Genomic DNA, 15,039 nt, shown 5'->3' with positions numbered 1-15,039 from the left:
AGCACGGGAGAAGTCTTGGATGCGGTTATGGGAAGAAGAGATGAGAGGGGAGTAGAGAAGGAGGATCGGAGGTCGCGTGTAGGTAGGTACCGGGAGACCATGTCACAGATGTATGGAGGAGACAGGTTGTGGATGGCTTTGTATGTCAGTGTGAGGGTTGTGAACTGGAGTCTCTGGGCAATAGGAAGCCAGTGAAGGGCTTGACACAGGGGAGAGGCTGGGGAATAGCGGGGGGACAGGTGGATTAGTCGGGCAGCAGAGTGTAGGATGGATTGGAGTGGTGCCAGAGTGCTAGAGGGGAGTCCAGAGAGTAGGAGGTTGCAGTAGTCGAGGCGGGAGATGATAAGGGCATGCACTAGCGTTTTTGCAGTGTTGCGGTCAAGGAAAGCACGGATCCGGGAAATATTTTTGAGTTTGAGACGACAGGAGGAGGCAAGGGCTTGGATATGTGGCTTGAAAGAGAGGGCAGAGTCAAGGATCACCCCGAGGCACCGGGCGTGTGGGACTGGGGATAGTGAGCAGCCATTGACATTGATGGATAGGTCTGGTGGAGGGGTAGAGTGAGATGGGGGAAAGATGATGAATTCTGTTTTGTCCATGTTCAGTTGTAGAAAGCGAGCAGAAAAGAAGGCTGAAATGGCAGACAGACAGTGCGGGATTTTGGTAAGCAAGGAGGAGAGGTCAGGTCCGGAGAGGTAGATCTGCGTGTCGTCGGCGTAGAGATGGTACTGCATACCGTGGGATTCTATGAGCTGTCCCAGGCCGAAAGTGTAGATGGAGAAGAGTAGGGGTCCTAGAACAGAGCCTTGAGGAACACCGACTGACAAGGGGCGAAGTGAGGAGGTGGTGTGGGGGAGGGAGACACTGAATGTTCGGTCTGTCAGATATGACGAGATCCAGGAAAGGGCCAAGTCTGTGATGCCAAGGGATGAGAGGATTTGTAGCAAAAGGGAGTGGTCTACAGTGTCAAAGGCAGAAGACAAGTCCAGGAGAAGGAGGACAGAGTAGTGTCGCTTGCTCCTGGCAGTTAGTAGGTCATTGGTGACTTTAGTTAGGGCAGTTTCAGTTGAGTGATGGGAACGGAAGCCTGATTGTAACCGATCAAAGAGGGAGCAGGAGGAGAAGTGGGAGGACAGTTCAAGATGGACGTGTTGCTCCAGCAATTTGGAGGCATAAGGGAGAAGAGATATTGGGCGATAGCTAGACACAGAGGATGGGTCGAGGGAGGGCTTTTTGAGGATGGGTGTGATCTTGGCATGCTTGAAGGATGAGGGAAAGACACCTGTTGTGAGTGAGAGGTTGAAGAGGTGCGTTAGGGTTGGGATGAAGACCGTGGAAAGGTTAGGGATGAGGTGGGATGGGAGCGGGTCAAGCGTGCAGGTGGTGAGGTGTGATCTTGACAGGAGGGTGGAGAGCTGATCTTCTGTCATGGTGGAGAAGCTGGTTTTGGAGGAGCAGGGTTGAGCAGCTAAGAGGGGCAGTGGGCGCTGTGGGCCAAAGCTTTCTCTGATCGTATTGATCTTCTGTTTAAAGAAAGAGGCGAAGTCATCAGCAGAAATGAGGGGGGAGGGAGGAGGTGCGGGGGGACGGAGTAGAGAATTGAAAGTGTTGAAAAGCTGTTTAGGGTTGTGAGACAGGGAGGATATGAGGGATGAGAAGTAAGTTTGTTTTGCGGCAGTGAGCGCAGACTTGAAGCTGGCGAGGGACTGCTTGTATGCAGTGAAGTGGTCGGCAGAGTGGGATCGCTTCCATCTCCGCTCAGCAATCCTGGAAGCCCGTCTCAATAATTTGCATGCATAAAGGACATGGTCAGTATTTTACATCAGTATTTTTCAGCCAAAACCAGAAGTGGGTGATAAATGCAGAAGTGGTGCATAGGTTTCTATTATACTTTTCCTCTGATTGTTCCACTCCCGGTTTTCTTATAAATACTGATGTCAAATACTGATGTCAAATACTGATGTCAAATACTGATGTCAAATACTGATGTCAAATACTGATGTCAAATACTGATCTTGTGAATGGGGCCAAAAGAAAAATCTGGCAACGAAAAAGACACTTCAGGAAAAATACTGTTGGAGTCTTCCTGTAGAAAACTTTGGCGGGTACGCCGGCATCTAAGTGATGATGCGCACAGATTTTGACATGAATTCATGACAATATTCTAGAGCAATCCCATGGCAGGTTTGTAGAATATAAATTTGTGTGCGCAGGGATCTGGCTTTTCATGAGAGCCGAAATATACTGTATGTGCGGAGTATTCCCTGCTGAGTATCTCCAACATATAGCACTCTCTATAGTGGAACATGTCACCATTGTCTGTGTGATACTGTTGTTTTTTGTATGTTCTAGTGATTCTGGCCTTTGCCAAAAGGACACGGTTTGGGCATAAGCTGGGTACATGGGAGCCTATGGACATGTTTAGTGTCTGCTGAGGGGTTTCCTGGCACTTTCACCAAAAGTATAGTCAAACCGAGAAGTCTGTTGTAAAAGCAGATCCTAATGGTGTAATGCATGTCCTTGACCCTGTCGTCCACCATATGATTCCTCTCTGAGATCCCCCTGAATATGCAATGCGTAGTGCAGGTCACACTAATCCTTCTCCATAGATTTACGGTATATGGAAATAAGGTGCCCATAGTGCCTGCCCAGCATGTTCTGCCCTGTCAGCACTGCCCACTGTGCCTAGTGCATCTGCTGGGGGGCTGCGCACCTCCTGCTGGAGGGCCATGACTTCTGAGCTTTGTGGTAAGCGTTCTATATGGTGACTGTCCGTGCTGCCCAGTCGGCACATGCAGCAGTGCAAGAATAGTCCCTGTAGTATAATGCACGTGTAACACTTATCAGGTGACTTTTCACACTGGTGGTGTAGCGCGGACTATGAAGCCGGCCCCTGGAGTGTTTGCTGCCGGCCCTTATATGGGAACATTGTGGGGCAGGAATCTCTTCTGATGCTTGTGTGGCTCGGGGAGCTGCCTGGCAGGAGTCTGCCTAACATCTGCTTTTAAGAATACCAAAAATGGGGACCTGCTAACAAACACTGGGTTCGCAGCTATAGGAAGGAGCTTGTGGTTTCTCTCCACTACTGTGGTGTGCAGACTGCAGAAACCGGAGATATTCTTGTTTCTGCTGTTATTTTTTTCTTTACTGACGCTTTTCTCGTGCACATAAAGGCAAACTCCACTTTGGAAAAAAAAAAGGTTTACAATAAAGCCTCTGGGCCCGATACATCAGAGCTTTACCAGCAGTATTCTGTGCTATACTGTGGCTATAACATTGAGCGATACTTGGTGTTCTTATACCAAACGAAGTGGACGGTGGTGCGGTGACGGCCACTTGTCAAATCCATTTGGCATTGTTTCCTACGCCACAAATCTTACTCAAGCAGCTGGTTATTAACTCTTCAAATTCATGAATAGGCATAAGCACATTTATTTGGGAGCTTTGTGTCCCTCCATACTGCCATATAGAGTTCCTGCGGCTCACTACCATGGGGCCATAGTCCGTGTGTTGCATGTTGATGCAATGCTGCAACAAAAGAATAGCTCGGTTGAGCCTCGTTCAGACATCTGTAAGTCTAGTACTTGTTCTATGCATGCTTTTCACACGTAGAGCACTTACCCATTATAGTCCATGGCACTGTTCACTTGTTTGTGTTTCTTTGCGGGACTTGTTTGCAAAAGGAATAGATATATCCCTTTTTATTTATTTTAACCGGCATGACTGATGAAATATATAAATGCAAGCATCACTCATGCTTCGTTTCAGGGAGGGGGCAGAGGCTGTGATAGTGACTCTGCCCCCCTGATGAGTATCCCAGCATGCACTGGTTATACTCAAATTGTCATCAGACTGGAAATAGGAAAAATAAAACACAAAAGCTGGTAAATAGTGTAGGTAGGGAATTTTTAAAGCAGTATACTAGAAAAGAGCTTAGAATTATGGGACTAAATAGAGGGAGTTAGGAGAAGAATGCATTGCCTCCGGACCACCCCTTTAAATGAGCTGTTGGGTGTTCTGTAACATGGTAAGTTGGGGCTACCCGGTGAGTAACGGCATGCTCGGAGGCCAAAGATAACAGGATCGCGATGCTGCTTCACACCATAATGTGACCCACTTGTTGCTGCGTCCACGACATGCAAATCACCAGAAAGCCAGACCTGCCGGATGTTTTGCAGTCAGCGCCGTCTTGCTGGGGTGCAGCCTTGGGATACAGAAAACTTTAACCACCGGTCCTGGAGCCGCAGCCTAAAGCTGGATTGTGAATGGCTGTCCGGGCACATTATATAAATGTGAGTTAATCTGTGAGCGTTAAGAATATAACTATACATTCCGATCATCTGACGTGATGAGCACCAGATTACCGGTATTGTGCTGCCAGTAGACTCTGAGGATTTCTGGGCACTTTAAGGCTGTAGCAAAAGCGCAGTACAGAAATATGCTTGTACGGGGTAATTGGATATTGTAGGGCAGTGCATGGCACCAGGCGGAATATACAGCGCACATCCACCCGGGGCGCGGTGCTAGCAACACCACCATATTGTGGGATGTAAGATTGTGATAGAAAAGTAAGGAACATGTGCTTTGAATTGGGAGTAAATCTGTATACTTTGTTTTGTAGATGGCCCGTATCCTGATCATTGTGGGGCTGTGCGTGTATTCGTTGTCCTACATCAGTGCACAACAGGGTAAGTCTGCTGTTTACATTGGAAAAGCTACATAAACTGCTCCTGGGCTGCACCTTCAGGCTGTCTGTGTATTCCGAAGGTCACTGTGTTATAATGGTAAATTTAAAAGGAACCTGTCACCTGCTTTTCTCCATATAAAAGAAGGCCAGCACCTGTACCCTCTTAGATACAGCATTCTAGAAGGTTGTGTATATGTCCCCAATCCGCTCTGCAAGACCAAAGAAAACATGCCTTTTTATTACTGCCTGTGGGTTGGTCCTATGGACGTCTCTGGTCTTGTTCTGGCACTTTCCCTCTTGTTCTACTTTCCTAGCGATCGCCATCCTCCTTGCTTCATGTGAATGATGTGCTCTGTCATCCACACAGTGTCCTCCATTGTGTTCCTAGGCAGGCGAACGTCCCTGATGAGGACAGAGAAAAGCACCGCAGTGCGCATGTGCGGAAAAAGGCCGTAGGTGCCGTCGCATGCACACGACAATACTTTGCTCTGCTCACGGCAGGGCAGCGAGAAGTACGTCTGCACAGGAACGCAATGGGGGACACTGTGGATGATGTAGGATGCATCACCACACGGAGCAAGGGAGACGGCGATCACTAGGGGAGGAGGCACTGGATCAAAACCAGAGGTGCCCATTGAGCTGGACCTCCCCATAGGTGAGTGTACTACAAGATATATCTATATATATAATTGTCTAAGGGTTTTTCCGTCTGTCTGTCTGTCTGTCTGTCCTGGAAATCCCGCCTCTCATTGGTTGAGGCCGCCAGGCCTCAACCAATCAGAGACCGGCACAGCATCGACGTAGAAATCCTGCGTCTGATTGGTCGAGGCCTGGCGGCCTCGACCAAATCAGCAACGGGCACAGCGACGATGATGTCATAAAGGACGTAGACATCTCACGTTTCTGATTCAGCGACGGGCACAGTATCGACGTAGATGTCATAATGGTTGCCATGGTGACGATGATGTCATAAAGGTTGCCTCGACCAATCAGCGACGGGCACAGTCTGCCGCGAATTCTGGAATCATCATTGTCCATATACTACGGGGACATGCATATTCTAGAATACCCGATGCGTTAGAATCGGCTGTATATGAGGGCGGACAGGTGCTGGTCCAACTTTTATATGGGGAAAACCTGGTGACCGCTTCCCTTTAAACACTCAGAAGTCATCTTCCAGACAATCGCTGGTTTGATGGTGCTTGTTCTGTTGGCTTATGCACAATTCATTCAGGATTTGCCAATTTGCAGAAGTGAAAGTGGCCGACCATGCTAAAGAGTTGTGATATAAGGATACAAGCCGGGCTAGTCTGGGGGAAGCTGCGTCCTGCTGAGCTAGTCCTGGATCATTTACATATGACAAGCTGCAGAATAAAAATGCTTTTATGAAGTTCTGAAATGTCAGATTGGACCAACCTACAATTGGTGGTTTGACGTGCAATGATCCTCGCCCATCAGGACCGTCATATCTTCTGGCATACAAGAAAATTCATCTCTGCTGGGCGAGGAGCAATCTTTACTTCCAGCTCCAATGGGAGAGACTACAGCAACCAATAATCTTTCCCATTACTTGGAAACCAGTGATTTATGTCCAGTATAAGCAGACTTCTTCTGCGGGTCTACTTGATCTGTTTGGTGGTGGTCTCAACTACAAGATGATTTTATAGTGATAGTTTCTGTAATTAGTTCTGGCTTCTCTGTATTTGTAGGTGGAACTGAATGTTTAAAAGCAAATGCCAAATCCTGTGGAGATTGTATACAAGCCGGACCAAACTGTGGATGGTGCACCAAAGTGGTAAGTAGGGGTGAGACAAGCGGTGCTAGGTGGCATTAATAACGAGCAATATGGGGACCTGACGAGCATTTCTCCCTATGTGATGGAGCCATTCAGACCTTGGCCAACTAGTAATATCGCTGATCAGTAAAAAAAGGCTCTTATTGTGCTATGTTTTTTTCCAGTTCTGTAGGATTTCTTACGGTTCTGCTCCCTAAGTTATGTACACATGGCTATAGGATTATCAATTAATTTGACATTGTAAGAGATGAGACTGCAATGCTTGGGTCGTGTCTCCCTGGTCTGGGTTTACATGCAGGATCTGCAGCAGTTTCTCCAACATAGTGATTGAATGAATCCCAGTTTTAGGAGACCCTGATGGTGCTGCTCTGTTCTAGCACAAGTTGTTGAAGTCTCAGCCCTCCACCATTTTAGCTGTAAAACATCAAAGGGGGAAAAAAGAATCGTGCGCCACTTTTTTTTTACATGAGATAAACTATCAGCATGCTTAAAGTGAAGATCTATTTTTTAACTTCATGCATCACATTTATTAGCTAATACATTGGCATGTATGCCGTGCTCCACATGGAGTGTTTGACACTTTTTTTTTGTTCCTCATCCGACAAGGGCTGTCGCTAGCGATGCTTCATGTTTTCGTGTGTAAAAAAAAAAAAATATATATATATATATATATATATATAGTAAGCCGACCAAGAGGTGGTGCAAAATGCACCATCCAACATGAGCAAGTATAATATTAAATGTGGTGCATCTATTGTAACTCTACTAAATCTAAATGTAAGATCTTAAGTCTGCTGCCGTGTTTACAATTTGTACCGATTTAATTTCCAAATATATTTTTCTAGCAACCAGACTTCCTTTTTTGATACTGTGGTCAAAGTCCTCTTAGTTATAGAAATAAATGGTAACATTTTTCTTGCCTGCAGCCACCACTAGAGGGAGCTTACTGTATACAATTTGTGGAGGGCTAGCTCCCTCTAGTGGTGGCTGCATGAGGACATAATTCTATCATTCTTTTAGGTCTAGATTTGGAATTCTGTATCAGAATATGGAGTTGAAGACTGCTACAAAAATATATATTATGTAATGAGCAGGTTTTTTTGGACCCATTTAAGATAAAATTAGTTTTCTCTAGTAGCCTTCCATGACAGCCACCAGGAGGTTGTCTCCATTCCCTAATGGGGGACAGGAAGCACAAGAGGTTAAAAACCCCTCCCACCTCCCATTAACCAGTGTCTTTCCTGTCCCCCATGGGGCATGGAGAGGTTCCTGGTGCGCTGCTGCGGCGGCTCTAAGCAGAGTACCTGTATTAATTTTCTTGCCGGGCACTTAAGGTCGCGGCTTCCTCCTGCGCTGTGCCTCCCGTCTCCTCGGGATTCTGGGACCGCATTCCCCGGCCTCCTGCGTCCTCTTGCGGGGATAAAGCTGGTCGGGGTGCCCGCCGGAGGCCTCCCTGAGCTCTCCGGCGTTTCCCCCTCCAGCGCGCGCTGTTCGGCGACCCGGAAGTCAGGTGACGCTCCACTTCCGGGTCGGCGCTCCTGTGCAGGAGCGATACAGGCAAGAGAGATGGATTACCGAACGGCGTGCGAGGCACGCTGCATCCTCGCATGCCTGCCTGGGACTCCGGAGGGGGAGGGGCGGCTAATTGCCACGCGCTGGTGCAGGCTTATTTTCTACATAAGCTGCGAAGACGTCTCAGGTAAGCTGCTGTAAGCATGGATGCGTCTTGCCCTGCAGCTGCAGAGCCCAGCGCTCCCCAAGCCCTAGTAAGTACAGCAGAGGGGGTCCCATTTAAAAACACATTTTTTAATATACCTTTTCTTACACGGCTTCCTCTCTCATTACAGGGAGTCAAGCCTGGCCCTAAAAACATTACCAAGCGCAAATGTGCCACCTGTAATGTAAAAATGCCACCAGATTGAGAGAAAAAGTTATGCCAACCTTGCACGGATAAAATCGTCAGAGCGGAACACCCTTCTTTGATTGATGAAATTCGCTCCTTGGTTAGGCAGGAGGTTGAAAACTCTTTGGCCACACTCGCCCCACCTCCACCGCCACCACCATCCTCACCTGGTCCATCACTCCCTAAAAAGAGGAAAATCCAGGAGTACTCTGAGTCAGAGTCTGAGGGGTCTTATACGTCTTCCTCTGTCAAATGGGAAGATGCGTTACCCCGTAAATCTGCGGAAATTAGGAAATACCTTTTTTCCTCTGAATATATTGAGGAATTGGTATCTGCAGTGAGGAACACTATGGGGCTAAAAGAGGAATCAGTTCCTCAGTCTATACAAGACGAACTGTTCGGCATACATACTGAAAAACAACCCGGGTTCCCCGTCCATAAAAGCATAATTGATATGATTAATAATGAATGGGAATTGCCTGAGAAACGGCTAACAACGCCTCCAGACTTTAAGCATCGGTTCCCTCTTGAGGAGGACCTAATAAAATGGGACATTCCAAAAATTGATGTCCAGGTGGCTAGAGTGGCTAAAAAGACGGCTCTGCCGTTCGAGGATTCCTCCCAATTAAAAGACCCCTTGGATAGGAAGATTGAGAGCCTTCTCAAAAAATCCTGGGAAACGTCTACCTCAGCCCTCAGATACAATATAGCATCCACCTGCGTGGCCCGCTCTCTCTTCCGTTGGATACAAGAGTTAGAAAGCCACATCTCTCAGGGTACCCCAAGAGAGGAGGTACTGGACTCTTTGCCTATCTTACACAGGGCAACAGGTTTCCTTGCAGATGCCTCACTGGAATCTATCCGGGTGGCCGCCAGATCCTTGGTCCAGACAAATTCAGCCAGAAGAGCTCTCTGGTTAAAGATGTGGAGCGGAGACGTTACGTCAAAAATAAAACTGTGTTCTATTCCCTTTAAGGGTGACTACGTGTTTGGGCCCTCCTTAGATGACATCTTAGAGAAAGCCACAGACAGAAAGAAAACCCTTCCTGAACAGAGACCTCCCAGGAAGCGTTTTTTTTCGACCCTCCCAGCCCCAGCCCTCCCAGGGTAAAGGGAAAGGAAAGACCGGGAGGTGGAGTTATGCTAAAGGGAAGCCTAAGAACATCCTTATTCCCCAACAAACACAACAAGAAAAGCAATGACTCCGATCCGGTGGGGGGGGAGGCTTTCGAACTTCGTTCACAGTTGGCAGAATATCTCCAACAGCCCCTGGGTGGTGAGTGTAATCCAACAGGGTCTACTGATAGAGTTCGATGCGCCTCCTCCCAGGATCTTAAGAGTCACCTCCCCGTCATCTCGGGAGACTCAAAAGTTGATGATGGCTGGAATACAGGACTTGCTAGACTCAAGAGCTATATCCATAGTCCCGGTGAACGAGCAAGGGGAAGGACACTATTCCCGTATCTTCATGATAAAAAAGCCTTCCGGGCAATCTCGTATTATAATAAATATGAAAGCTCTCAACAAATACATAACCTACCGCAAGTTCAAGATGGAATCAGTAAAAACAGCCATCCCTCTAATAGCTCCTCATTCATATATGGCAACAATAGACCTCAAGGATGCCTATTTCCATATTCCAATACATCCTCGGCACAGGAAATACCTGAGATTTGCGGTCCAATTCAACCAAAAAATCTTACATTTCCAGTACAATGTTCTTCCCTTCGGGATCTCCTCAGCCCCAAGGGTGTTTTCCAGAGTCATGGCGGAAGCAGTTGCCCATATCAGGAGCCAAGACATCGCTATAGTACCATACTTGGACGACCTGTTAATAATTGGTCCTTCCGCCGAAGTTCTCAATCAGAGAATTTCCAAAACTCTGAACATCTTACAGCTTTTGGGTTGGATTCCAAATCTAAAAAAGTCTCAGCTATCACCATCAAAGGTGAGGAAATTCCTCGGAGTCCTCTTGGATTCAGAAGGTCAAAAATCCTTCCTACCAGAGGAACATCGGATGAATCTAATTTCCAAGGTCTCACACTTCAGGAAACAACGTTCTCCGACCTTACGGGTTGCGATGTCTCTTCTGGGTTCGATGACGGCCTGTATACAATCAGTCCAGTGGGCTCAGAGCCACTCCAGAGTTTTGCAGGCGCACATCTTAGGGAACTGGAACGGGAATCCAAATTCCCTAAACAGAAGAGTTTACACTCCAGGGAAGGTAAAAGCCTCGTTAACCTGGTGGGCGACCCAATCAAACCTACTGAAGAGGGTCGACTGGGTGCAAGATCCGCTAATTACAGTAACAACGGACGCCAGTCAAAAAGGTTGGGGAGCAGTGGTCTCGCAAATTCCATTCCAGGGTCTCTGGAATCAGAAGGAAAGCTCCGGTTCCTCCAACTCCAGAGAACTGTTGGCAGTGGAGAGGGCCCTTCTGGCAGCCAGCAGTCTCGTTATAGGTCAACATGTCAGAGTGTACTCGGACAATATGACGACTGTTGCGCATCTAAAACACCAGGGGAGTCCAAAGTTCAACCAACTAAGAGCAATATCAAACAGAATATTTTGCTGGGCAGAGAAACATCTCCTCTCACTTTCAGCAATACACCTCAAGGGGTCGGTGAACGTTCAGGCAGATCGCCTAAGTCGTCACGTCTTGCATCCAGGAGAGTGGAGCCTGAAGGCGGACGTTTTCAAAATGTTGACAGACAGGTGGGGTCTTCCCGATATAGACCTTCTAGCGTCCAGCCAGAATGCACAAGTCGAGAACTACTTCTCCCTAAACCCCAAGGACAGGTCTCAAGGAGTAGACGCCTTTGCTCATACTTGGAGGTTCCATCTAGCATACGGATTCCCTCCAATACCGTTACTTGCGAAGACCCTCCGGAAGATCCGGGACGATCAGGTCCAGACTATCTTAGTAGCTCCAGCATGGCCGAAGAGGAGCTGGTACCACCTCATCGAAGAACTGAAGGTGGACGGTCCAGTCTTTCTTCAAGTATCAGAAGATCTCCTCTGCCAGGGCCCCTTTTATCATCCAGAACCACAGAAGTTCAAACTGGCAGCCTGGCTATTGAAGCCCAGGTACTAAGAGCTAGGGGCCTTTCAGAGTCGGTAATATCTACTCTACAGAAATCTAGAAAACCTATTACCAATGCCATATATGGCAAAATCTGGAATAGATTCTCCTCGTGGTGTCATCCTCATAAACCTGACCCTTTTCATCCTAATATTTCACAAATATTAGATTTTTTACAAAAAGGATTAGAGTTGGGGCTGAAGCCAAGTACCTTGAAAGTTCAAGTGTCAGCCTTAAGTTCCGTCTTTGATCGGGACCTTGCGGGTCATCGTTGGATAAAGAGGTTTATGGTCGCAGCATCAAGACATTGTCCAAGAAGACAAATTTTCGTGCCATCGTGGGACTTAAACATAGTCCTAAAAGGTCTTACGGCTCCTCCATTTGAGCCATTATCATCTTGTTCCTCGCAACTTCTGTCCTACAAGACGGCCTTCTTGGTTGCAATTTCTACCGCAAGAAGAGTAGGGGAAATACAAGCCCTTTCAATAAGAGAGCCTTATCTTACCATAAGAGATGATTCCATTGTGTTCCGTCCAGATCCTTGTTTCCTACCGAAAGTAGTGTCAGAATTTCATCGATCACAGGATATAGTCCTCCCATCGTTCTGTCACAATCCTTCAAATCCGGAAGAACACAGATTCCATACTTTGGATGTACGACGTATAGTGTTATATTACTTAGAACATACTAAATCATTTAGAATTGACAAAAATCTCTTCGTTCATCTTTCTGGCAGAAACAAAGGCAAGAAGGTAGCGAAGAGTACCATTGCCAACTGGATAAAAAAGGCCATTTCTGAAGCATACTCAACTCAGAATATTGCTGTTCCTGCGGGCCTAAAAGCCCATTCCACCAGATCTACTTCTGTCTCTTGGGCTGAAAGGGCTGGCGCTTCATCGGAGCAGATTTGCAGGGCAGCAACATGGTCTTCCCTACACACTTTTACTAAGCATTATAGATTGGACTTCTGGTCCAATCGGGATCTTGCTTTTGGCCGAAAGGTTCTTCAAGCTGTGGTCCCTCCCTAAATACAGAATTGGTTGGCATTCCTCCTGGTGGCTGTCGTGGAAGGCTACTAGAGAAAATAGAATTATTCTTACCGTTAATTCGGTTTCTAGGAGCCTTCCACGACAGCATTAATTCCCTCCCGATGTTCTTGGATATTTTTCTGAGAACCTAAAGGTAACCGGTGCTATGGGTTCTGTTGTAAGTCACTGGTTAATGGGAGGTGGGAGGGGTTTTTAACCTCTTGTGCTTCCTGTCCCCCATTAGGGAATGGAGACAACCTCCTGGTGGCTGTCGTGGAAGGCTCCTAGAAACCGAATTAACGGTAAGAATAATTCTATTTTCCAAGGTAGGCAATAACGATATGAGCTTTTGCTTGATCTGGCTAGAGGGGCGTTTCCTTTAAAGAAAAACCAAAGATCTTCTTTAAAAACCTGAAAAAGTAACAAATGCTAATGTTTCTTGTTGTTGTAGGACTTTTTGCAAGAAGGAGAACCAACATCTGCTCGTTGTGACGACTTGGCTGCATTAAAAACTAAAGGATGCCCTGAGGAAAGTATCCAAAATCCCAGAGGCAGCAAGGAAAAGCTAAAAGACAATGCCATAACCAATAAGGCCAAAGGCGAACGTATGGACCCCGCGAACATCACCCAGATCCGGCCCCAGCAGCTGCGATTTGAGCTGAGATCCGGTACGTAGCCGGGGTGGCTTCTTGTGACGTTTCTAGGCTGGGTGAAGTTATCATCCTCATTTTATCTATTCTCTTGTGTAGGTGAACCCCAGACGTTTAACTTAACCTTCAGACGAGCAGAAGATTATCCTATAGATCTGTACTATCTTATGGACCTGTCCTACTCCATGAAGGACGATTTGGAGAATGTCAAAAGCCTCGGCACCGCGCTCATGAGGGAAATGGAGCAAATTACATCAGATTTTAGGATAGGTAAGGCTAAAGCTGACACGAGGGCAGAGGTCGGAGTAATGTCCTATGGAACTGGAGACCGGATCAGTGCTACGTATCTAGGTATGGGGTGGGATATTGTATGGTGCAGTGGTTAGCACGGTTACCCTGCAGCGATGGCTTCTGGGACTCGTTCTAAGGACAAGATGGACAGTGGAGTTTGTTTGCCTGCGTTTTCTCCAGATGCTTCATTTTTTCCCCACATTCCCATAACATTCTTAGCATTTCCATGGCCTCCTTTGATAGTAGGCCTAGTGTGTGTGCGATGGAGCATTATATTGGCCTCCTACTGGTTGCATGGACAAATGTGAGAACAATTTGAACAACGCTCTGGGAAATGCTGTTGTTTTCATGGACATCCAGAAATATATTCAGGATTCGCATCTTGTGTTTGTGCCTTGTAATTTGGATGGGCAGACAGAAGTTAGGACGGAGCTCTTTGCTCATATTGTGGGCGGCGTATCTGTACATCTTTCTGTTCATGTGTATAGATCTGTCTGAGGTTTCAGCAGTTTCTTTATTATGCAACTTTTAACTTTGTGTTTTCTTCAGTTTCAACTAAAGATTTAAATTATCTATCTCCAGATCCGTTTATATACCTGCAGATATCTTGCAATCTGCCGGTCCCTGGTTTTCTTATGTGTGTTCTCTCTGCCAGTCTCTGGTGTTCTTTTGCGTGTACTCTCTGCCGCCCCCTGGTGTTCTTTTACGCGCTCTCTCTGCCGGTCTCTGGCTATCTTGTGCGCATGCTCTCTGCCGGTCTCTGGCTGACTTATGCGCTTTCTCTCTGCCAGTCTCTGGCTATCTTATGCGCAGTCTCTCTGCCAGTCTCTGGCTATCTTATGCACATGCTTTCTGCCGGTCTCTGGCTATCTTGTGCGCGTTCTCTCTGCCTGTCTGGCTGTGTTGTGTGCGTTCTCTCTGGCTATCTTATGCACATGGTTTCTGCCGGTCTCTGGCTAACTTGTGCGCATGCTCTCTGCCGGTCTCTGGCTAACTTGTGCGCATGCTCTCTGCCGGTCTCTGGCTAACTTGTGCGCATGCTCTCTGCCGGTCTCTGGCTAACTTGTGCGCATGCTCTCTGCCGGTCTCTGGCTGTCTTGTGCGCGTTCTCTCTGGCCATCAGTTCGAGTGGAATGAAACATGATTGACATGGGACACTCTGTAAACCTAATGATATGTGCACCATTTATTCACTGGTGTGAAATTCACCCGTACGACTGAATGGGCTGAATTCTCCTCTGCTTGTGTAATAATCATGCTCTACAGATTCTGAAATATTGATTGTTGGGAGGTGGGAGCCTATTGTAGAGACTTAGAGGATGTGTTTTAGATTTCCTGTTTTGTACAGAAATTGGCGACATTTTATGCTTTGCACAGATGCCACTACTTCTTTATTTCTAGAAAACGTTGACTAGGCTTGGTAGCCGGGGCACGGCCTCTACCGGCCCGATAATCTTACTACAGCACAATTCTATGTATGCCTGTGGCTTGTGTAATTATCTTTTCTCAACAGGTATGCCTCTTAATTTGTTGTATTTTAACCCAGTGGGTTTTTGGTTAACACTGATATGTGATGGTCTGGCCAAAGTGAGCATCCCTCCTA

The 15,039-nt window shown here is 47.0% G+C and overlaps 1 protein-coding gene across 2 annotated transcripts in view; it reads left to right on the top strand.

Moving 5' to 3' along the window:
- ITGB1 (integrin subunit beta 1) overlaps positions 1 to 15,039 on the top strand; it is a 40,490-nt gene that overhangs the window by 10,782 nt on the left and 14,669 nt on the right. For both annotated transcript variants that reach the window (XM_069729670.1, XM_069729669.1), the window contains exons 2-5: positions 4,622 to 4,688; positions 6,397 to 6,482; positions 12,947 to 13,163; positions 13,245 to 13,415. In XM_069729670.1, the coding sequence (XP_069585771.1) occupies positions 4,622 to 4,688; positions 6,397 to 6,482; positions 12,947 to 13,163; positions 13,245 to 13,415 (541 nt within the window). The remainder of the gene's footprint in view (positions 1 to 4,621; positions 4,689 to 6,396; positions 6,483 to 12,946; positions 13,164 to 13,244; positions 13,416 to 15,039) is intronic.

This window comes from Ranitomeya imitator, chromosome 6, assembly GCF_032444005.1.
Source record: "Ranitomeya imitator isolate aRanImi1 chromosome 6, aRanImi1.pri, whole genome shotgun sequence".
Classification (NCBI taxonomy): domain Eukaryota; kingdom Metazoa; phylum Chordata; class Amphibia; order Anura; family Dendrobatidae; genus Ranitomeya; species Ranitomeya imitator.
The sequence above is the reverse complement of the archived record's forward strand: the minus strand, read 5'-3'. Positions and strand labels throughout refer to the sequence as shown.